The sequence below is a fragment of the Pelecanus crispus genome, chromosome 3 (assembly GCF_030463565.1).
Source record: "Pelecanus crispus isolate bPelCri1 chromosome 3, bPelCri1.pri, whole genome shotgun sequence".
In the NCBI taxonomy this organism is placed as follows: Eukaryota; Metazoa; Chordata; class Aves; order Pelecaniformes; family Pelecanidae; genus Pelecanus; species Pelecanus crispus.
Genome location: NC_134645.1, coordinates 91585594 through 91609700, shown reverse-complemented (window position 1 = coordinate 91609700; position 24107 = coordinate 91585594). Strand labels below are relative to the sequence as shown.

Here is a 24107-nt window from a genome sequence, read left to right as displayed (position 1 = left end):
GTGCCCGTGTGGTCGCTTTTAGCTGACCTCCACGCTGACCTGGCCTCCCTGCTGTGTCTGGGGCCTTGCCGGAGGAGGCCCGGGGCGGTTGCTGGGTTTGGGTTTGCGGATCCTGCCCCGGAGCCCCCCGCTGTGCTCCACTAATGTAAACTACGGGGCAGGGGTGTCTTTAGCGCCGTGTCTCCCCTGCCCCCCAGTAAGCGGGGTTAACCAAGGGCGTGTTTTGTTCGCTTTTGCTAAGGTGGCATCTTGCAGGTGACCTGCCCCTTGTATGTGAAAATGAGACTCGAGTCTTAGGGCTGCTGTGGTGGGTGGATAGAGTGACCACACTACAACAGGCTGTCCTGTCACACATAAGGTTATTTAAAAAAAAAAAAAAAAAGTGCCCTGATACTGTCTTTTTTAGTCTGAAGACTGCTGTTCGGTCCACAGGTAGCTAAAGCATTAGCCAAAGGCAAGTGAAAAACCCCAAGCCCGTTATCGGGAGACTTACATTTGCTGTATGAAGTTGTGCATCTCCAAAAGTTAATTTTAGGATGCAGAAAATTGACAAGATTGAAAATCAGTGAGCTTAAGCTGGGAATGTTAGATAACACCAAAGGCAATCATTTTATATATTCACAAACAAAAATTCATGCTATAAGACAAGCTGAGTATGAAGTTGTATTCAGTGAATGTAGTTCTTTTAGGTTTTTCATGCAAATTACATCTATTTTTCATTCTGTTTTTAGGAAGTATTCAACATTCATTAAAATGTCTTCTACTAAACCTCGAAATGAAAATGAAGCACCCAAAGAGAGAAAACCAGGACTGAGTCGTGTTCAAACAACTATGCTCTTCCGAGCTGTGAACCCAGAGCTTTTCATTAAACCTGTAAGAGGCTCATTCTGAGAGAAGTTAAATATGCTTGGAGAGACACGGTTGCTTTAAAATAATCATCACAGTTCTCTGTACATTATATAACCATCTCTTGTTATGCAAACTACTCAGTAATTTAACTAAAAGTATTTTTTACTTTTTTTCCACTCTGATTGTCAAGAGCCTAGAACGTTGCATTGTTTATTTCAGCTTTTATTTGACTGTTACATTTTCTGATTCTTTTGCACCTAGCCAAGATGCTTTCAGAAAGACTGTTTAGAGGCATATTACCCGTGTAATTTGACAGGTTAAGTAATAGGAGTCCTCTTTAATATTTAAAAGGGAACAAATCATAAAATGCAAGCTTTTTGATATGAAAGGAGGGGATTTTTGGTAGCTTTTCAATATTTTGGATTTTTCTTTTTCTTGCTTTTATAATTAAGTTGACAATACTCAGGTTTTATTTATATTAGCAGAACCCAGTAAGACTGGATGAAATTTTGTGCATATAATAAAAGTAGGTGTTATGGTGATAATACGTGATCTATTTTAGAGGAATATAATCAAGGTTGCTTGGCAGGAACAGGGTACGTTGTCCCAGTAGTATATCCACATGAATTCTGTTAGAAGTTTGTAATAGTGACCTTTACTGATTGGTTTTGGCCTGTTCATTCATGCTCAAGCAGCATTTGTGACCAGACAGAGCACTGCGATGAGAGTCGTCTTTTTCCTAGGGAATTCCTTTTGCTACTAGAAAATCAGGTCGCCCTTCTTGCTGTTTATTGAAGTTATTTGGATCAGTCTACAAGGCAGCAGTGATAATTTTTGCAGATGTCACAATAGTTTACTGTTCACTTTCTAAGCTAAGATTGAAGAATGTAATGTTTGTGATGAATGAAAAATGTTTTGACTAAAAATGTACTAATGTTTTTGGTTTGTTTTTTTTTTTTTGTCAGAACAAACCTGTGATGGCATTTGGACTCATAGCAGTTACCCTCTGTGTGGCCTACCTTGGTTATTTGCATGCAACAGTAGAGAATAAAAAGGACCTTTATGAAGCAGTTGACAGTGAGGGGTCCAGGTATATGAGGAGGAAAACTTCCAAGTGGGACTGACAGCATAAGGAAGGAAATAAGGAAATCAGTCACAGAACTTTTCAAGACAACTACTTTTTTTTCTCTATCCATTGAAAGAATGGGTAAATGTCTCTCTTGCTATTTAAACCAATTTAAGTTCCTTTATAAAATGCCGTGTCTGTCCAAATAAATTGCAGTTAAGATACTATGCAAACATAAAAGTGATTTTAAGAATTGTTGTCTGTGATCTCCACAGTATGTCAGAAGACATGCAATTAACTTGGACGTGCAGTCAAGACTGGTAAATACCTTAGAAATCTACGTGCTAGTTCAGCTCACTTCTCTCTTTGCTTCGATTAAGTGAAAACGGATTTATCTTTTATTTTTTAAACAGAAGGCATTATGTATTGTGTGTGAAAAGAAAAAGCTGATCTGTTGAGAGTTGATAATTAACAGTGGTGCAAATAAAATAATTTTAAGGCAAGAAAGATATGATAAAGCAGTCATTGAAGGGTTTTATTTAATAAAGGAATTTGTAAAAATACTGGCCAAAATAATCCTTGGATGCTAATATACTCTTCCTTACAAATGAAAAAAAAAAAAAATCAGTAGCTAAATAGAGGAGGAAAAAGTTAAATTAGTGCTTCTGCCAAGAGAAAGGCAGGAAGAACTCAGCCGTTACCGCTCCTGTTTGGCATCAGACAGCAGATGAGTGGACATACCAGTATCAGCTGCCAATCAATATGTATGACTCCAGGTTAGCCAGAGCTTGTGGGGTGCTCTTGACTCGTCAGCAGGACTAGTTTATTTAAGCCGCATTCAAAGATTTAATTTCTCTATATTGCAAAGTACATTATATAACATTAATTTATTCTAGGATACTGAACTCAGAGTAAGGAATGGAAAGTCTAAAATCAACAGGTTCTTACAGACACAGAGAAAAGAGCGTATCAGCCTGAACAAGCCCAGTCTTGCCGAGCGGCCCCGCGCGGGGCTGGAGCTGACCCTCGGCGGTGTGCTGGCTGGTGCCGCTCTGAGCGTGGCTGGGGGGCGGGTGGGCGTTGTGGTGCTTCCTCGGCGCGTGAGGTGGTCCCCTGTGAGCCTTCACCTGGAGCAAACCGTACAGGTGGGTTCCTTCCTGGTCCAGCACTGCGGCCTTCTCCCGTGAGCTGCTCCAGCTGCTTCTGTGTGCCTGACATTTCCTGGACGGTATCCCGTTAACCACACTCCAGAACACGTGGTGGGAGGGCGCCTACCAGGCCGTGCCCTTTTTCCACCATGGACCCTTATTAATGTTCTGGTTGCGTTTTTCCATTCAGCTCCTCGTACTTACAGCCCCATCAAGGGCTCCCAAGAAGCTGAGCGACCTCTTTGTTAACCCTCTTCTGGCCAAGGTGGCTTCTGTCAGGCCACAGAAGAAAGAACATGCAGGGACATCTGCTTTGCCACTCTGGGAATTGCTTTGGGTTTTCTTACTGAAAGATTTTGTTATTGAAGATAAAAATGGTGCAAGACCGCCTTGAGGGACAGCAGTTGCTCTATGGGATTTCTCTGTATCTCCCTCTAAATCCTTCACTTTGAACCTGTGATTTTCCTCTTATTCATGTTTTATAGTTGCCTGTATCCTAAATTCAGGTGGGCCTTGGTTTCGCTACCTCCTTCCTAAGAAGGGAAGTGAGCTCTACCTTTGATGAAGCTATGAAAAAAAGCATTTTTACAGCCTTTAAAAGCATATTCTCCTCTGTGAGCCTAGCTGCCTCACAGGAGCAAGATCTTGGGCAAATCCAAAAGCTTGACGGTGAGGAAACTACTTGCCTTTTGATTGGTAAAGGAATTTCTAGGTGAATCGATCAAATATTCAGAACTATCACATGCTATGCATGTCCTGTAGAATATGTTTTGTTTGATAGGATGTGGTGGATCTTTACAATTAATCTGTTCTTTTAAAAAGGGTCACACAGGATTTTAGCTCTCTTCAGTTCATTAAAATGCATGTCTTGTATGTTGGCATGAATTTAACTAAATTATTCCAAAACCAGTGCTACAGTAAGCATTTTAACCTGTATTTCTGCAGGCTTTTAAAATACACACTCTGATCCTTATATCTGCAGATGATTCGAAGTGAGAAAGCCCAGTCTCTTGTTTTCACATATTTGGGAATAATGCAGGATGTGGGTTGTCAACATTTTGAATTATGTTTTGTGAAGTGAATATGGATCTGGAAGTTACTGAGGGAAAAGGAGGGGGCAGGGTGTGAAAGAGAGAGGTGTGGGACCAACCTGGGCAGGGTCTAGGCGATGTGCATGCCAACGGCACTTCTTAGAAAAGCTGTCTGAGATGGGACCTGTTGGATGGAGTAAAGTCCTGCTAACCAGGTTAATTTAGAAGTGCCTACGCTGAAGGAAGAGTGAGTATTTAGACTTGTCCTTATTATTAAGGAGCTTCTCCATATTTATTTGTGGCAGCTGCCATACAGGTAACTCTCTTAATGCTACAAAAATTATATGTAAAAAGGAGATAAAGCAGTGCAAATACAGAGAAGGATGTAATAAATTAATGAGTGTTATAGTATCCATACTGGTATTTGCTGTTTTAAGTACCTGATTTATATAATAGAAACTATGCGTGTATAGGGATTAAAGGGGGAAAAAACCCACCCAAACAAAACTACATCGATAACAAAATTTGTTCACTCAACTCTGAAAGCACTGCTCCCCTTACTCATCTGGAGAAAAAGCAAACAGCACCAATACAATTTCTTTTGTTCTGCTTTTCTCAATTTCATCTTCAATACAGTAATAATTATCTACAATGGATGATAGCTGGCTTGACAGGAACTGTGAGTCAAAATGTTTTCTCCGGCAGAAGCTCTTTCAGGTTTTTGCCAATTCCTTATTGTCTGTGCTGGCTTTCACATCTTTACCAAGAACCGCAGCAAAATGCAATGATTCAAATATCTGAAACAGTAGCTATTGTACTGCTCCTAAAATCTCCTTAGACTACGTGGTTTGAATAGGAATTGTTGACATTCAACAGCAAAAAAATGCATTAAAAAGCCAAAGCCTGCTGTGACGCTGCTTAACTATTACCAGGGAAAGTTAGTTCTTTGTGAGCAAAACCAGCCCTGCCTAGTGACAGTTGCTATGTAGGAGCTGTATTAAGGCTGGAAGGGGTCACTTCATACAACCCTCCCTCATCATCTGCCTACAGCATGTTACTGAGTTGTCAGCATGTGTGAATCCTTATCTGAAGGTGAATGTTGCAGCTAACTTGGTAAAAAGTAACGATCAATGATTTTTCTCTCTTTATCGGCTTGCATGTTTTCTGTAGCAACAATAAGCGTTTATGCCTGCAAGCAAGAGATCTATCAGGAATAGAGTTCTGCCATTTTAGTAACTGTATTACAGAGAAATACTAGAATCCCACGATGATTAGAAGTCCCGATCTGGACTCCTTTGTTTGTTGTGCTGTATGTTCAAAAATAATACCACCACCACCTTCCAATGCTACTTTTGATCGGATTCGGGAGTATAAGCCTTTCAGAACACGGTATTATACTCATCGTGATATACTGGGTAAGTTTGTTTCCCAAATCCTTTCCTCACAATCTGAGATTTAGGAAAACTCCAAGAGCTGTTGTATCCATCTGTTCTTGACAGTCACGAAGGCATTCACATCCTGGTAAGAAAGAACTGCGCTTACCTTCTGAATATTAATAAATCCTGCATATTCAGAGTGGGGACAGGGTCAGCCGTCCTGTTGTGCATGAAGGCATTCGGATTTGGGCATAATGAAGTGCAGAAGAGCATTAGCTGTAAGACGGTTAGCAAATGTTTTCTAAGGCTCAAGGAGTTTGGGAAGAACTATGCTTGACTTAACATTCGCAGAGATCATCCCCTCATCCTTCAACAGGACACAGCTGGGATGTTTTATCCTGAATCCTACCTTTTTATACCTTTTATTCTGGCTGCTGACCTTAGATCGAGGCTCTGTAGAGCCTCTTGAGGTTTGATTTTTTTCTGGCATACCGCAAGCATAATCTCAATGATGAAGGAAAGCATATGGTAGCACTCATACGTTTGAGGATCTAGCAAGAATCTGGAGTATCTTTATATACTACACCTAATTGTTATAGAGGTTTCTGATCAACAGTGTAAAGTTTTGTAGAAATCATGCTGTGCATTTTAATTAACGTGCGTTGTGAAGAGGAGTGTGCTTGGTTTCCATTTTAAACAATATCAAGAGATTATCAGTGTACTGAGAGCACCGGCAGCAGGGCGAGTGCCGTGCATGTCTCAGAACACGAGGCTTCAGCCCTGCATCGACACGCACAGTGTAAAACACGCCCAGAAGGCCAGAGACAGTCTCTTTTTAAATTATTTTCTCTTTACTGCTTAATATAATGGACTGGAGAAAAACTGTGCAGTCAGAGCCCAACATGCTTGTTGCTAAGATTTATGCGCTGTTGGACTTCTATTTTGCTGATTTAAATAAGTTGACCCCTTTGTCTCATCCTGTTACTGTTTTCCTTGTACTTCATGTTAGCTCCATGAGAGGACTCTGCCCACCCGTGTGGAGTGGGGAAGAAGACTGGAGTGAAAGAGGGAGACTTAATCCTCCAGTGGCTGTGTGAAAGCTAGATCTCCCGTGGCTCTATTCCTGTTTCATTTTCCTATTAGAATAACCCAGGAAAATATGAATCTTTGGCCCTGTCAAGCACAGAGAATGGGATCCAAAGCAATGCCCAAGCTTGGCACTGAGTAGGAAAGGCGGAGGGGGAGGATCTGAAATCCCACTGTTGCGGGGGGAGTTTTGGGCTGCAGAAAGGCATCTTTATCCACCTCCCTCTGCAGTGGCTTCTCTTCTGGGCAACCCTTGGTGCTGAATACCAGCCTTTCAAATGAGTTAGCAGGGCTACCTGTTTGCTTTCACAGCATGTCCACGGGAGGAGGTGGTGATGCTGACATCTTACTCAGACCCCATCCATGTTGCTAAAGGGAGCATCCCTGGCCTAGGCCCTGTGAAGCAGTGTGGCTCACCCCCACGCTGCTTCGCTCCCCCTTTCTGGAAGGGATTAGCTGTGCTCCTGCAGCACTGGAGCTGCTTGGGCCCTGGACAGACACAGCAGCCCTAGAGCGAGAGGGATTGCTTTGTATGTGCATGCTGTGTTCTGAACACCTGAAATACTCTGTCATATCCCCCTGAGAATATTTATTGTGTGCCCCAAGAGTGGCGTGTAGGAATCTGAGGGCATCTCGGGGCAAGAGACCTCACTGAAAGCCTTGGAGGACTCTGAGGGCACAGGGAGCCACAGAGGGCACTGTCTCATCCGTAGCATCTAAAGGGAGCAAAGCCATCCCCCAAGATGCTGCGAAGTTCGGTCGCAGACAGAAATGGATGAATCATTCCCAAGCAAGCTGAGGACCGACCTATTGCTTGTGCTGTGTGGATGGCCATCAGAACAAGGAGTCAGGAGGGACACTCGTGATGCTCTCCTGCTGTGCAGCCTTGCCTAGAAGGTGAGAATTGGGTTCAGCACCTTCCTATTTCATTTATGGCACTGCACAAGCAATAATAATTGTATTTTCCTATATGTGAAATGAAGGTGCATGGTTTTTAGCCTTTTGATTTTTAATTCGGCTGCAGAGCCAAGCAAAGGGGTCGGGAGAGAGGCACGGGTTTCTCCACTCTGGTTGTTTGCTGTGCATGATCTGCTTGTGTTGATTGTGCAGAGATCGGGGCAGACATTCAAAAAGAACAACATGAAAAGAAGGAGGCAGACACACAGGAGTGCATTGAAAAAATGAAAGCTGAACTTTGGTCTCAGGTAAATTAAATTACGCTCCTGTCATTTAAATGATGATTATTCTTTGCAATAATTGCTGTAGCGTAAAGACAGTTAATAAAGAACTTTGAGGTCACTGCTATAGAGCTGTCATCAATTTTAGCACCTCCTTTGTTCACAGATTTCTGTGTGCACGTATTTCTCCAGTTTCTGATCACAACAAAGCATACTCTGAATTAACAAATTTTACATCTGGTCTGAAAATAGCCTCTAAAGCACACAGAAGTTATCAGTTGTTCCAGCTGTTCCCCATAGTGCTATGTAAGATTCTGACTGCCCTTTATGTTATATGTATGTATAGTGGTTACAACTGTGGCATCTCAATGCTATTATGTGGCCACATTTTAACAGGAATCACTGCAATAAAATTGCCAAATGGGCCAAAGTGTATTTTGCCATCTGGTTTTAAATTTAAGTTGTTCTGATTTCTTAAATAGAAAATACAGAACTATTGATTATGTAACCTCTGCTTCATCTTAATAGGATGTTAATAGAATGTGAGCAGCTATACTTAAATAATAACTTGTTTTAAAGGCTGAGATGCACAAGGAAGATGCAGTGGGTAAAGCTCTCAAAGAAGCAGCCGCTAACCACAGTGCATTTGTACAAGACCTTAAACAAAAACTTGGAAAGGAATTAAGGGTATGAACCTGTTTGCTTTCATTACTGTGGCAATAGCCAGCATGACAGAACCATGTGTGTGACAACCAAGAATGTCATTCTACGTAAAAAAAAAAAAAGGGTTTTTTTTAATGCTTGCCATAACCAGGACCTTCATTCATCTGAGACTTGAACTCTAGTGCCAGGAGAAGTACTTGGCCTGAAAGATGCCTGGCTTTGTCTTTGTGCTAGATGAGATGTGAGTTTGTGCTAGCTGGATTTTTAATTCACTTTCAGCATGTTTCACTTTTTTTTTAATTGAATGAAGTTTAGGGACTTTGTTGAAAATTCCTTGTCAGGCCTTGATTCAGCCAGCCGCTGAACCTGATTAGGTGCATTTCTTAAGGGTAGTTAAATACAGGCTTAATTTTAAATCTGTCCTAAAGTTTCATGTCCATTGAAGCTAGAAGGTGTTTAACTAATTTGCTGAACCTGGACCCTAAGTGGGGTGGAGGAGAAGGAGAACTGCCAGCATATGTATATTGGTAAATGAAGCACACCAACTATAGCTTTGCATTTCTATATATGCTTAGCACATGCTTTATATGGCTGTTTGGATATCTGAGAAAAGACTCAGAGACACACAAAGAGAAAGGAAGGCAACTGCCTTCTGGACCTGAGCCTTCCTGCTTCCTGCACTGCTTCAAAAGGCTTTTTACTGCTAGAGCATCCGAGCGCTCCTCAGTCAGGCATTACGCAGTCCGGCTAACACCTGTCATCCTTAGTCTTGCAGCCTCCCACCAGCGGATGAAGGGTGTACAGAGAATTGCTGGAGTGTTTTGCTTTGGAATTGTATTTTTATACAAGTTTCTAAATAGGTATCTGTTTATACTGCAGGCAGTCAAAGCAATGTGCTTGGCATCTCAAGAGGAAAAGCAGAGAGGTTTACAGCGGTCGTAAGTTTCTGGCAGAGTTCATTCCATTTTATGGAGCTGTTTTCCAAGAGAGCTCTGTCTTTTGCAGTCATAGCATCTGCTGACAGTAGTTGGCAGAAGCTCAGTTCCTCTTGTTTAACCATTCAATTGCTTGCCTATTATATATCTTCGTAGACCTGAGAGCTCAGGATTTGAACACGTACCATTTGTCCTGATAACATTGACTCTAGTGACTAAGAACTAGGGAGCAGATACAGAATTCTACAGCTGAAACAAAAGAAGAGGCAGATACAACTGAAGTAATGGCAAGATGGTTTAGATTTGGTGGTTTGTGTTTCTTGCAGTTCATTTTAAGAGGTGTGTTAACAGTGAGCTACCTGCTCGCTAGCAGCTAGCTTCGGGAGGTGGTGGCAGAAAATTTACTCAGCACCTGTCCAGGCAAACAGCGGCAGCCAACAAAAGATATCACTGAATGAGTGTTTGAAGTGGGTTTTTACGTGTAGGATAGGTCAAAGACAACTGCTTTCAGCTGATAGTGTCAGGAATGGCTTTTTGCAGCAGTGATGATATGGCAGTTCCACCACCACTAATAATCAAATCGTTTTAGTTAGGCTTCTTGTAGGCAGGTCCTATTATTTGTCACTCCACTTGCCAGCAGTAGACAACCAACCAGTATCCATGAAAATACACAGAATACAGAGCTTGTACATGGGTGTGCAAGAGATTTACAGCAGACCTCATGTAACTCTGCTCATCCTGTATTAGAAAACTCACCAAGATCTGAGCAACCAGATCTTTCCCAACGTCTTGCCACTTCTATAGAGGATGCTCTTGTCAGGGGTCTTTGAGAGAACTGTGAGTGGTGGCAAAGCAGCATAGGTGACTGGGCAGTGAGTTAAGTGAGTTGGATTGCTTTACTTGATGGTCAGGTGTGGCATGGCCTCTAATGGCAACAGAGGTATATTGGTATATATTGAGTTGTCTGAGATTCCGGAGGTAGGTATGTCCATCTAGACAACCTAAGATTAGTGTTGTCATACCTTTATGTATCAGCCCAAGCAATATCTTGCTGACAAGCATACCAAGGACCGGGCTGCTTCTCCATCTCACTCTAAAACCATGCCACCGGCCATGTGAGCTTGTAAAGAAAATACATCAGGGAACTTTTTGTGCCTTATGTAGAAAACATGGATGATGTGGAATGATGCTACAGTAAGTCACTGTAATTGCCCTGTAATATTTTCCTGAAGTCTGTTCTGCTGGCTTTTGCTGGGCATTGTTTAAAGACAACTGAGCAATAAGCTGTTGTCACTGCTTACATCTACTTTTAACTTTGCTTAAGGAAGAGGTGAGGAAGGCAAAGGCAGAGATGCAGCAGTACATGGAGGAAGAGCGGAAGAGAGAGGCTGAAGCTGCAGAGCAGCGCATGGCTCACAGACTTCAGCGCGCCCTCATGGAGTGTGCCCAGGAGAAGATGCAAGCGGTGGCTGAAGCCAGGAGACAGGAGAGGGAGGCAGCCCTGAAGGAAGCAGCCAGGCAACACAGGTGCTCTCAGCATTTCCCCTGACTTGGCTGGCAAACATGCTGTGCTAAAGAAAATGACCGGAATTGCATCAGCGTTGCTCAGATGCAGGTCTTCTAGGAAAAAAAATCAATAGACCCTTAAAACATATTTTCTTCCTAAAAGCAAGTATCACAAAGCCAACCAAGGATCCAGAAGTTTTGCTTTTTATGGCTGATTTAGAGTCATCAGAAAGAAAGATCTCAGGGGCCTATTGTGCCATTCATGACATGTATGCAAAACTGAAAAAGATGGGTTCATATGGAGATCCGCAGGGTGCAGGAGATTCTAGCCATGTAGATTAAGCATTGAGAATTAAACAGCTTTGATGTCAAAATAATAACACCCCCTTCTCCCTTAAAAGTAGAATAAATTTAATTTTTTAACAGTACAAACAACCAAATAACGCTATATTCTCACAATGAAAAGATCAGTTCAGGTGTGTTCCTTTGTAAGATGCTTTTTTTTTTTTCTGAACAGAGCCACACTTAAGTTTTGATCCATCATTTAATACCTTCATTTTCACTATTAAAACATGCCCTTTCTGACAAAGATAAATCACATTCCGCATAAACTTAGCTAATCTCTTTAACTTCTCATGTTAGCAGAGTTCTGTGAGAATATACTCCAGCAAAGTGGAGGGAGCAATAACAGAGGGCAGAAATTGTTTTCTCTACACTGAAGTATTTGGCTCAGTAACCTTAATGGATGCCTGATGCACCACTGTTTACATGTCCCTGAGCCAACTCTGGTGAATAGCACCCATAATGTTTTGACTACATAATATAAATTATATGTTTGATTACTGACATGCTAGCACAAAGATGTTCTCAGTACCACTTAAACAAAATTACAGATGAATCAGTATTCTAGAAGTCAGCTCTTAGATTTCACTTCAAGACAGCATTTTTACTTGAGGGCAGAATTGTTCAAAGTCTATTTGAAAATCAGTGTTTACTTAAGTGCTAGCTCAAAGAGAGACCTGAGTGAAGAGTGAAATAGTAATCCTTTATGTTTTTCATTTGGAAGCAAGCATCATTAAATTACTGCTGGATGCAACGCATGCAGAAATAAAATCTTCTGCAGCTGCCTTTCTCTGCGTCATCAGTGGCCTTCTTTTACCCTGTTTTGTTTCAGAGGTCCTACATCAAGTTCTGATTTCATGTATATTTATAGTTGAATAAGAGAGGTTTTACAACAACCTGAATAGACTTAATTTTTTTTAAATAATCTTTAATAACAGGTGTTCTCTACAAATCTTTTCTTCTTTTTCTTTTTTAAATAGAAAGCACTTAGAGCAACTCAAAGAAGAAAGTATGTTAGCTGAGGAACTATATCGCAAGAGTATAGAGCAATTAAACAAAGAAAAATGTCATGAGCTTAATATTGCCCTGAGTATTCAGGGCAAAGAGAATCAGACTGAGACTGAAAAACAGCTCAAAGAAGCAGAGACCCTACATCATGATGAGCTGGAAAAAGTGATGGTTATGCTGAAAGCAGCAGAACAACAGGTAAAGACTCTCATGCAAAAACTGGAAAAGATGACAGATTGGAAGAACAGCCTGGAAACTGAAATACAAGCAACAAGACAAGCTTTTCAAAAGTATATTGATGCCACGTTTCCTAATCTGTCCCCTGGACAAGCAGATTTTATTCTGCCATTCAGAAAAGCATTTGGACAGAAGGACACCCCAGAAGAAGCAGAAGACAGTGAGAAAGAATATAAGAGATCTAGTACCAGAAGTGTGAGATTCACAGCCATGGGTGAACAGAACTACAAATAGGTGATGCTGAAAAATAAATTAATTTCTGTCCACTGAATTATATGAGTGTGGTTAGAACAATACAGAGAAAAGTAACCACCATATTAAATAATAAAGTGATGAGCCATGCTTAGAAATTATGCATTAATTTTTGGTTTTGCAAATGCTAGGGCAGAGGTTGGAACAAGTAGCACTTGAAGAGCTTGCCACCGAGTCCTTCTTGAGAAGAAAGAAATCTGAAAATCTGATCAGACAATCTGTCGCTTAGTTAAGCATCAGTGCTTGAGCTGTGAGGGCTGTTGGCTCTGCCCCTGAATACTCAGGTGTGGAGCAAAACACACAAGGTTTGAACACCTGCAGCTTGGGTTCTGAGGTTTGCAGGGCAGTTATTCTATGTAACAGTGTGTATGTCTATGTAGAGTACTTGCAAGTGAGTGGTTACATGATCTGAAAACTCACCTGGCTTGAGAGACAGCTTCTGGGCAAAAAGTGTGTGCCAGCAGGCACGCAAAATAACTTTCCTGTGGGAGAACTCAAGTTTATCTATTCACACGTGCTTGAAGCCCGTGTGGCTTCAGGCCAGCCTCAATACATGGATTGGGTCTGAAATTCAGCCTGCCTAAACGTCTGATTTGTCTTCACTGTGTAATAAGACTTCTCACAGCATTTGCTTAGACACAAAGCTTTAGTGAATATTTTCTCATTTGTTACCTGTTAATCTGAAAACACTGTATAGCATCTTGAGTATGAGCTGAGGAATATAAAGAAGCTGGTCTTTAGGTGACAGGAAGTATGATATGGTGAAGGAAACTCTCTGTAGGCATCTTGTTTAAGGGAATTTTTAAGAGAGCAATCTGTGTAGCCTTCTTTTCCTCATGCTTAAAAACAACGCCAGAAAATAAAAAAGCAGAATAATCTCACAGATACCCATGACTCTACCAACCTAAGAAGTGAAGACAAGTGAAGTCACTGGTTTCTCATGGAACAGTTCAATTCATATAAGATACTTGAAACAGATATTTGGCACGCCCTGACACTATTTCTGACCTAAATGCCTGTAAAACCTTACCTCACTGAATTGTGGAAGCTCTTTCTGTGGAGGGCTGATGCTCCCTGTTCATTTCCCCTCTTACGCTCCCAGTGAAAAGAATCCAAACTTCATGTTCACAGTTGTGCATAAACTGCACAGAGCCCGAGATAAAACTTCTGTTTAAATATTAAAAGTTCTTCAGCAGTCTGAAATACTCCATAAGCTCTATAAACTATTTGTTAAAGAAAGCATTTACATCTGCATTAATCATAAGTCTTTTGAAACTACACAAGTAAATACTGGAACTAAAGTACTAGCAGCTGCATCATGAAATACCTAAAGCTGATGAATGCTCCCTGTTGGGTTAGCTGATCAAAGGCTCACTTCAGCACACACCACGGAGCCCAGAAGCACAACGGCAGCTGGGGGAACCCCAGCAACCCGGTCAGAGGAATGAGCCTCCAATCCAGCCCCTTCCGGGGCATCCCAGGAGACCATCAACCCCCCGGACCTGGAGTGAGACCCGTCACCGTGAGTCAATGGGAGAAGTGTTCTGGAGCACCTTGCAGACTGAGGGTGGGTACAGCCTGGAGGTATGTGACTCCTTACGGGATGCAGGGAAGAGCATCTTGGGATTGTACGGGGATTGTACAAAGGCTTATTTTGGGATGTTTAGGGAGAGAACCAAAGGTGGGGAAAGGGGGATAAAGGTGGTTCAGGGAAGAAAAAGAATGGGAAAAGAGATGGATAAGGGGATAAAAGAGGCTGGTTACATGTAAACAGGGCCTGGTCATAGCTGACCATGCCCTGCTCCTGATCAGTGCAGTCTGTCCTGTCTTCTCATTGAACTCCATTTGTAACTTTTCCTGGCTGCAGGGCTTTCTCTGCGTGCATATGTATGCATGGAGGTCTACCAGCCAGCAACTGGAGTTGGACCACAGAAGACAGGGGCTGTGGGCTTAGGGTCCCAGCAACTGGAGAGACTGGAGTGCATATTATGTGGGTACATACGTCAGCGTGTAATCACTAGCAAATATCAAGACAGGATAGCTGACAAATAGGGTAAGAGGCATGGGAGCCAGGTGACGGAGTGGCCATAAATCTAAGATACTGGAGGCAGCAAAGCATCTGAGATTTGGCTACTTGAGGGACCAGGTGGTCAAAGCCAGTGACTGAAGAGGCTGTGAGGTCTGAGGGTTGGCGGCTGGTAAGGTCATAAGTCTGGACCAGCTACCAGACATGCTGTTTGCATGCGTGTGTCTGTACATGAGGCAACATGAGGGGCAATTCTGCATCTTGCATGTCAGAAAACCGAGATGATGATGAAGTGCTTCAGCTCCCCTTGAACAAACAGTTCAAGTTCTCTTACAGTGATAGATAAGTAGATTTTTTTTTTGTTCTTCTCTACTAGGAAGGATATAATATAATCAGCATATACTTCTTCAATGCCTTACTGTTAGGATTTGTTTCAGAAAAAAAGAAGTCACCCTGTTGTACAGGGTTAGCCTACTTTTTATTTGGGATACAGTGGCAGTGACTGATACAGACCATGGCTGTATACAGGGATAAGTGTTCTCTGTGGTGGACCTTAGTCCTAGGTACCTCAGTCATCCAGACAAGACCAAGGGCCCCTGTGAGGGCCCCTCCTGACCTACAGCCTTGGGGGCACATTTGGAGACAGGCGGCAGGGGCTCAAGATCTGGTCAGCTGTGTCTATACATATATATGCTGTGGGCATGCTCTGGGGTGGACTTACTCCCCAGTGTATGCACAGCATATACAGCATATAACAGACTGTCAGACACTGGCATTGCTTCTCATTGCCTTTTGGGAAAGGAAAAACATTTTGGTTTACTGCTTTCAAATGTCAAGGTGAAGTTGTGTTGGCTCTGCTTAGAAACAGAATGTCCTCTTAAGTCTGTGTGCTTGGTTGTGTAGAGATGAAAGGAACCACAGCTTGGCCTGAGCGAGTAACTCTGCAGTATAGATGGATAAACAAGATAGTAAGCAGTAGAATCGCTATGGGACCTGGAGAGCTATTTGCCATGGACACCGTTAGGTATTTCAAGGAAATATTTTAGAAAGTAAAGTATCTAACTAAGCCTGATTTAAGAGATTATTTTTTCCCTTCTAGTTGTACTCACTGCAAAATATTAGTTATGGTTGACTGGCAAGCTGAAAAAGAAGGCCATTTTTCATATTCTATGAATTTCTGCATGTCAGATACTTATGAAATCTGTGAGTACATGAGCTATTGGTAGCTAATAAAAATCAGGAGTTCAGACATACAAGCAAGCCTTTCATTGCATGAAGCAGACACAGCATATGTTTGTTGGCTTGATTTTGTTCCTGTTTGAGAAGGATTGCAGCATGAAAAGTAATGCTACTCACTTTACTTGCACTCTGAATCAGAGAGAGCATGAATACATGCTTTTTAACCGTTCATCTGAATGATGCAAATAAAGCAGCTTTCAGACAACCTCTGCATGCTAGGGTGCCGGTGATGGCACATATTGATGGCGGAGTGCATGAGACAAAACCTAGAATGGGGAGCTGTAACGCTGCAATGAATAATACAGAAAGCAGGATTTCTCTATTAGTCATTCGGGAGATGTCTAAAATTGCCAGAAAGTACCATAATCTCAGGAACAGTGAAACTTTCTGTCTAAGGCAATGCTATAAAAGAGTGAAAAGTGGGTTGTCTAATTACTGTAGCTGAGCAGCTGAACTAGTGGGGAGCTGTGGTGTACAGCTGATAAGCAGCTAATTAATAAACTAGAGACATCTTGCTCGTTAGTCCCTCAAAGGTCTGCAGAAGAGATCTGTGATGTCTTAAAAGGAGGATATGCAGATTGTGAAATCTTTGAATACCTGGCATGGAGAAATGAAGTGTGAAAGGAACTAATGATGCCGGTAGCATTTGGAGTGTGAGCGCAGGCTGTCTGTGCTTGTGAGGCAATTAAGGAACCACAGCGCCTCACAGGCAACGGACCGCAGAACAAATACACTCTGCCTGTGCATGGGTGTAGTGTACCCACACAGACATAAACTGAGTAATTGTGATTTAAGTTACTGATGTGATTTCCTTTGCTGGGCTTAATTAACAACAGTTCAGCGTTACGTTTGCTGCTAGTTATAATACAGATTGACTAATGGAATATGAGTGACTAATCACAAAACGCATCAAGTGACTGGTGGGAGATGCAGATGCTGGAACAACTGGTGTTAATATTGGCTAGTAGGTACAGTACATGGGTGTTCTGGGGATCTCTAGGAGAGGATTCTTCCTGGGGATGTGTCGGCAGTGACCAGAGGGAAAGACAAATCCTAGAAGGAAGAATGGGCTAACAACAATGATAGAAACATCCTGGGGAGTGAGGAAATCTGTGCCTCCTCCACTGCAGTTTATTGGGACTAGCAGTTAACACGTCACCTTAGCTTTCTTTGGGCCAGTCAGCAAACCAAGAGTTAGATAAACAGCTTGACTAACAACAGCTAGTAAGCAAACTCCAAGTAGAAGGATAAATAAAACTGCTGTACCCCAGCTGTGACATGTCCTGCCCAAAGCTTGGGTCTTCTTCTAGCTATCATCAACAGTTTGTCTTGTTTTTTATTAAAACAGTCTCTACCACTTTGTTTTGGCTTCTTCTGATAGCATGGCTGTCTCGTTCTTATTACTGGGTCTTTGCTTTCTTTGGCATGCTTGGACTTTTCCAATATACAGCTGCAGTCCTCTGTTATGCTTGTCCTAAAACTTGAGTGACTAGAGAAAAATCCTACCCATGAGCACCATATTTTTCCATTATTTTTCTCATAAGATTACATTCTTCCTTCCTCTAATAAACTTTCCAAAAGGCACAGGAACTTTCAGTTTGCTTATTTGAAAACTTGCTTATTTGAAAAGCCACACTATAAATGGAATATTGCTAGCCAAAGTTGAGCTCCACTTCATTCTGTCTTCTCTCACAGCTTCTTGAAACTTATGCTGCTGATGCCAGATTAATTGCAGGGCTCTACTATTGCTGATAGCCACAAAAGATGCAGTCCCTTCCCTCTGCTGCCTATGGCATCCCACAATGATTCCTGATTGTTGTGGGTTTTCTTTTTTTTCCTTACCTGCCAAGTACTGCAAGTATTAGGTTTTGGAAAAGAGTAGTTTAACTCTGAGGCTAGCATCTGAGCTACTTTGACTCTATACCTAAGGTGTTAACCACCTTTGATATGTTTCTGATAGTCCCTCTTTAGTATGAGGTTCATAATCCTGATTTATACCCCATTCTGATTTTCAACGTGGACTTAGAAGTCAGTGACCTGGACCTTTGGCCTTAAACTTCACCTTGAAGAACCTTATAATTTCATTATACTGGTAGGAATCTGATGCCAAGACACTTAGGTATTCTAGTGAGCACCTGAAGCCCTTCTGTGACATTCTCTTTAAAATACTAAGTCTGTCTGCAAGAAATGCTTATTTCTGGGTCAACTGACTAAATGGTTCCATCTCATCCATAAGACCTGTTTTCTGTTCTCCTGCTTCTAGCTGAACAACCTCACCGTTCACATTTGGTGAATTTTCAGGTGTTGCATCTCATTTCTCAGTTACAAAGGACATTTCTAATAGCAATAATAATCTCTACTTGAATGTACCATTTATTATATTTTAAGGAAACTGGTTTTCTGTATACTGTTGTATTATAAACACCTCCTTTGTACATAGGAATGAAATTTGGAGACTTTTGAAATAAAGGTCATTGTAATAACAGGAGATGAGTTCTTAGAACGGTTACTTGGAGTAGAACATTTAATTGCATTAAACCTTTAGAGCTGACTGTTGTGAGAAGATGACTGGGTATTTGACTCTCAAAATACTGTTCAGCGGGATACACATTCTCTTACATTCCCAGCCTGACTTGATAAATGATCTACATAAGCTGTCGTTTACAGATATAACTTTAAATAGCCTTGGAAAGTGTCTCTTGAAGGTCCCAAACCACTTCCTTTGAGGTCTAACATCTGTCTTCTGACCACCAAATGCTTGCTCTTTCTGGCTTGTGACTTTCACTGGCTGCAAGGATGGAGGAATCAAGATGCCAGCACTTGTTAACTAAAGTAAGTTAGCTAGAAGGTCTCCCTAACCATATTTTCTAGATTCAAAGCTTAATTCAGGGGTGTTAAACAGGTTTTCATAAAACACAAATTCAAACAGAAGTGTTCTTAGGCGGTGCAAGTAATGGGTGTGCGAGTAAAAGCATTACTACTGTGCTCGTGTCCCATTCCCTTTAACCTAACTTCTAACCTAGGAGATATGGTGAGGACATGGTAGGTATGTTTGTTTGTCCGCTGTGTCACCACAGTGAATCCTGGGTAGACCACCTGGATACAAGCATATTCTTGCTTTTGAGTGCATGGTTATGAGAATGTGAGTGAAACAAATTTTGTTTTAAAGCAAATTTGCCCATGAAATGTAATATACAAGAAAAGAGCCCTTTGTGTTTGAAGGAAAGGAAGGTGTAACACTGAAAAGGTACCACAAACGGAAATCATAATGCTTCTTCAAGTCTTTTCCTTAGCTTGTGGTTAAGTAGAACCAACACAGAAGGTTTTGAGTAACTGCATTCCCAAAGCTAATGTTCTCTCAGTTCTTGTTTAGCTAGATAAAAAAAGGAGCACTTTTTCTTTTGAGCGCCGGCTCACAGTATCTAAGGCACTTTTGGCTAAGGTTGCTTTACAGTCTTTACAGTGACACACATTGGTACAAGAGAATGAGTTATAAATGAATTATTTATACAGCCCACCTGCTACTTCAGCAGAAAAAGTATGAAAAATCCATAGTAGAAACTTGTGGAGGCTCTTGCCAACTTATAGTAGGAGCTGCCATGGTTGAACATGCATGCAAGTCATCAGAAGATGGGCAGTCTTAGAAAAAGGGAAGTGTAGCTTATGGCACTTATGAAGAGGACCTTTATGAAGAGTTGCTGGCAAACACTACAGGAAAATGTCAGAAAATATCTGAGGCCTACAAAATCACTAACCCAGAAGAGCCAGGGTACATGTGTCTCAGGTATGTCAAAGCATTAAACTAGGCTTGAAATATTTCCAGCATTGGCAAGGCTAGTATCTCAACACCAGCTGGGTCAGCACTGAAGCTCGGGTGTCAGTGTTCCTCAAGGTACTGCAGAACCACAGGGCAGCATAAAAGATAGGATCCTGTGGGGGTAACATTTAGTACAGACTCTCCCCAGTTGTACAAAAGGGGGGGGGGTTCCTCATTAAAACTGGAAAGTTACTCTGGAGTTGGAGCTACATGTTGAAAACAGACTGCGCCCCTTCACTTTCTGAATGAGGTAATAAAAGTGCCCTCGCCTTGCTAAACAGACATTAGCATTACCATCAAGTAAGGCCACATTTTTACAGAATGAAGTGTCCCGTAGTAAAATTGGATTAAAGAATTATGCTCCCCACCCTCTTCTTTTATTCTGGCCCAACTGTTTGCTGTGGTGCTGTGAACCGGATCAGGGACCTGATTCCTCTTTAAAAGGGGAGAGTTGAGAGTCTAGGTAACACAGATATATGTAGATCTTTTGTTATATAACAGGACCTTTGCTCTTGATTCAACAGAAAACAAGGTAAATGCTTGCTGGCATGTTCAATGCATTATCATCAGTCATGTGGGGAATGCAGAGGAGGAGCTGGCCGCTGCTGTAATGTTTGTGTTAAGCTTTTCCTAAACTCTTTCACCTCTGAGATTGACTCTGTTTTGTTTTGTGTTGGGGTTTTTCTGTTTGTTTTTACAAAACTTTTTTCTCCATTAGAAACTAAAAGTCACATTAGTGATTACTTGTGAGTAATAGCTTGGACAAGTCTAGGTTTAAAGTTAACTACCTGAGGTGTGTTTCTTTACGGGGCAACTCTTGAATTCCACAACAGAAAATAAAACAAACTGTAAATGTGTTTGACTTCCGACTTTCATCTAGAAATACATTTAACCCAAACATTGCATCCTTGTGCTAATGAAGAAGAACCAGAAAGCAAAGACAACAGACGCCATCACTGTGATGAGGAAGAGGAGGCAGTTCAAGGAAATAAAAAATAGCTGCATCTCCCATTTCTTAATGTGTTTAATCAGTACCAGAAAATAGCTGTTAAACCATTATTCCTGTAACCAGCTTAGATTAGTTACCCATTCTATTTAGGGACTGATTAAATATAAATAGTAATTTGTGTATGGATAATTGAGAATAGAACCTGGGTAACATTGAAGAATATATATACATTCAATAATATCCATCTCTTGGTTATTAAACAGATATTGCTCTATACAAGATTTGCTGACTACTTCTAGATAAAGACTCCTAAATGGTTTGGAATACTCTATTTGTTAATGAGAGAAATCTGATCTCCATCACAAACTGGACTGATCCTTTCTTTTGTTACAAACCACGTTAGATGAAACTGATTGCTGTAGTCAAAAGCAGAAACTTCCCATGCCATCTCACAAACCATGTGAAAGAAACTGTTTCAAAGCATGACTCGGATAAGGCTGTAATACTCGCTTCAGTAAGCAAAAGCTTGGAATTACTAACTTTACTGCCAAGGAAAAGTTCTTATGCTTCTAGTTCTGCTGCCAAAAGGGGCTGTATTGGCAGGGTACTGGAGAGATGCTGGCTGACTTTGCTGGAAACCTTGCAATGTTACAGAAACCACCAGCCACCCAGTCTGCTGCATACGGGACATGAACTGTAATTCACTGTCATTATTACTGGTCAATTAGAGATGCACCCATGTGACTGAGACCTTGATCTGTGTCTGTGCTGTGTGAGCTGACACATGCTTTTGAGGCTTGCCACTTCTGAACCGAGCTCTGTAGAGACCATCCTCTGCAGGACTTTCTTTCACCGAGGACAATGAGGAGTTGGATTTCTTTCATAGGATGACACGGAACCACTATGATCTCACCAGAGGATTCTTGGGAAGCTGCCAAAAAGGCAGCAAAATTTTCTTTTATTCCATTCAGAAGGAAAATAACCTGGGATTCTCTACGCACACCAGCAGAGCTCTTTCAGTACGTGCCCCCAGTCTTTGTAGCTTTAAATCCAAGGTTAAGATGTTGGAACATGCACTGTTCAAAGATCCTCCTGAACAAAAAGCTTCTAATACTGTAAAAACCTGAAAGCCTTAGCTTCGTCCGTTCCTGTCCTTGGTTCTAAGCAGCAATATGTTGAGTGACTTGGAGCGGGTCTTGAAAGTCTGGCAGTGGAAGAGGACATTCATGGCGTTGAAAGACTGCTTGAAAGAACTGAGCCCATTTGGAAGTGGATAATATGGGTTCAACTCTATAAGCCCTATAAGTTTCTAAAGTCCCTGCTGCTTGCTTTCCCCCCCCGCCTTTACTAAAATTATTTTTCCTTTGAGAATACTAAAACTGCATATCTTTCTTTTCTTCTAGTTAAGAAAATAGCTTTTGGGTACTGTAATCCTGAGCATAAAATCAGAATACATCCTATTTTAATTGCCTTGAAGCCTTACTTAGGACAAAAAGATCTGTGCTTCTGCAATTTACTGATCTGTTCTCACCCAAATGCTGGCATGGGAAGCAGACTGGAAAACCTGAGAGGTACGTTATTGTCTAAAGCCCAGGGGAACAGCAAGAACCATTACGACCCCACAGGGAGAATGGCAGCTGGTGTTAGGTGGTGGCTTTTTCTCAGTTCTCAATATGTTCCTGTCTCAATATGTCCTCTTGGACATGAAGTGTTTTGGTAAATCCAATTTCTGGCATTAAGGAGTGTCTGAGTTCCAACATGCTGTGTGGATTTGTCACTGTGAGCAAGACTCCCAGCACTGCTGCAGATCTCCTTCTACAACTCCTGGCACTAATGCTCTTACAGCACCTTCTAGTGAATTATCTTTTAAAAGTTGGAATTGTTCTCCCTGTAAAAAAGTCTTGCAGGCACGATACTAACCATAAGGTGCAGGAAAAGCTGCATGTCAGCTGGTATCAGTGTGACTTTTTACTGAGGCTGGCAAAACTCTTCACCTTTCCCCTTTCCTTGCAAGCTACCTTAATGAATCTGATGTGTGTGGACCAGAGAAGTGTTGAGTGTTGAGTCTGCTGAGTCTGTCAAAAGGACAGACAACAGTTTAAGAGCCATCTCCTTGAATGTATGCTTGAGGCAGGAACTTCTTGAAGAATATTTCACAGCAGTTTCTTTCTCTCTCCCCCGGAAGTGACTGTCGTGTGGTGTCATAGTATGTGCGCACATGGTATGTGTGCAGAGGGGAGGCACCACAACTTTTTTTTTTAAGTATTTCAATGATTTTGACTCATCTACTGGAGTCAGAGTCAAGGAAACCAGAACCAGGACAGAAACGTGTGAAAGCTGGCAAACGAGCATCTTTGAGGAATTACTATACACATATACAGTCATCTCTTAGCTTTATTTCACCCTCACACCCCACCCCCCCACGCCCATTTTTCTTACCTGTTGTATTTTCTTCTTCTCTTCTTGGCTCCAGATGGTGGAAATGTTCACTCTGCTACTGTCAGTGCAGATAAGAGGGAAACACCTTTCCTTTAGCTGCAGGCCTCTAGTTAGCCCCAACTCTTCCACGGGACATAGAAACAGCTTCTTCCTTAACATGCTGGTCAGAAGCCCCTTCTGCAGCTCATTGCAAGGCTGCTCTGTGTTACCAGGGTAGGGAATTTTTTACAAGCAAAGTATTCTGATGACTGCATCATCCCACAGATAACCACAGATGTGGGTGCTAGGAACATCTGTCTTCATTAGAAGTAGGGGATGCAATGCAGGAACAAAGCAAGAGGCTATTTCATGCCTGCCCTGACCACCTTAACATTCCAGTCTGGTATTGTGTAAATGTTTGATCTGCTGTTCATGTTTTAAGGTGTGGCTTTGGTAGGTTCTACTTGATTGGGACATAAACAGGTTTACTGCTAGATATGCTTGTTGATATGTAGTTACTAACTCAAGTTTTTTGGGAAGTTTGACATTGTGGGTGGTTTTCAGGCACTTCTAGAATTCTGATATAGAGAGGATACAGATCTTAGCAAGTTGTAAACTTATATACTTTCTTTTTATATTCTATATTTATTTACTCATTTAGATGTCTATTATCTAGAATGCTGTGAAGCCTCCAGCGTAAGCAAGAGGTCAAAGAAATGACCAGTGGTCTTTCAGCAAAATATCCTTCCAGAGTTTCACAGCTACTTTGAGAGCAGTTTGTGCATTCAGGGTCATCCACAAAGCTTAGAAATAAGCTTTAATGCCAGTGTGGGCTTCCTTCAAAAACTCTTACTCTAGGAGAAAGACGATATTATTCAGTGTGAAGTAAAAGGGGATGTCCTTTTGCAGAGCAGTAGAGCTGGCTGGAGGGGTTGAAGGTCTTCTGAAGTAAAGAACTGCATCAAGTGCAGCCACCAGGCT

The 24107-nt window shown here is 41.7% G+C and overlaps 2 protein-coding genes across 2 annotated transcripts; both read left to right on the top strand.

Annotated features, from left to right (window-relative positions):
- The first annotated feature begins 745 nt into the window (after positions 1 to 745).
- Positions 746 to 2008, top strand: SMIM8 (small integral membrane protein 8). Its single transcript, XM_009485688.2, has 2 exons — positions 746 to 873; positions 1815 to 2008. The coding sequence occupies exons 1-2, from the start codon at positions 754 to 756 to the stop codon at positions 1971 to 1973; spliced, it is 279 nt and encodes a 92-aa protein (XP_009483963.2). The 5' UTR covers positions 746 to 753; the 3' UTR covers positions 1974 to 2008.
- A 3353-nt stretch (positions 2009 to 5361) lies between these two features.
- C3H6orf163 (chromosome 3 C6orf163 homolog) lies at positions 5362 to 12659 on the top strand. The gene is made up of 5 exons (XM_009487497.2): positions 5362 to 5509; positions 7667 to 7761; positions 8314 to 8421; positions 10657 to 10859; positions 12161 to 12659. Exons 1-5 carry the CDS (start codon positions 5362 to 5364, stop codon positions 12657 to 12659), a joined length of 1053 nt encoding a protein of 350 aa, XP_009485772.2.
- The last annotated feature ends 11448 nt before the right edge of the window (positions 12660 to 24107 follow it).

Excerpts from the sequence above, each read along its gene's own strand:
- SMIM8 (XM_009485688.2), top strand. The coding sequence starts at position 754 with ATGTCTTCTACTAAACCTCGAAATGAAAATGAAGCACCCAAAGAGAGA. Across the intron at positions 874-1,814 it reads CAGAGCTTTTCATTAAACCT|AACAAACCTGTGATGGCATT; the intron begins GTAAGAGGCTCA and ends TTTTTTTGTCAG.
- C3H6orf163 (XM_009487497.2), top strand. The coding sequence starts at position 5,362 with ATGATTAGAAGTCCCGATCTGGACTCCTTTGTTTGTTGTGCTGTATGT. Across the intron at positions 5,510-7,666 it reads TACTCATCGTGATATACTGG|AGATCGGGGCAGACATTCAA; the intron begins GTAAGTTTGTTT and ends TTGATTGTGCAG. Across the intron at positions 8,422-10,656 it reads AACTTGGAAAGGAATTAAGG|GAAGAGGTGAGGAAGGCAAA; the intron begins GTATGAACCTGT and ends ACTTTGCTTAAG.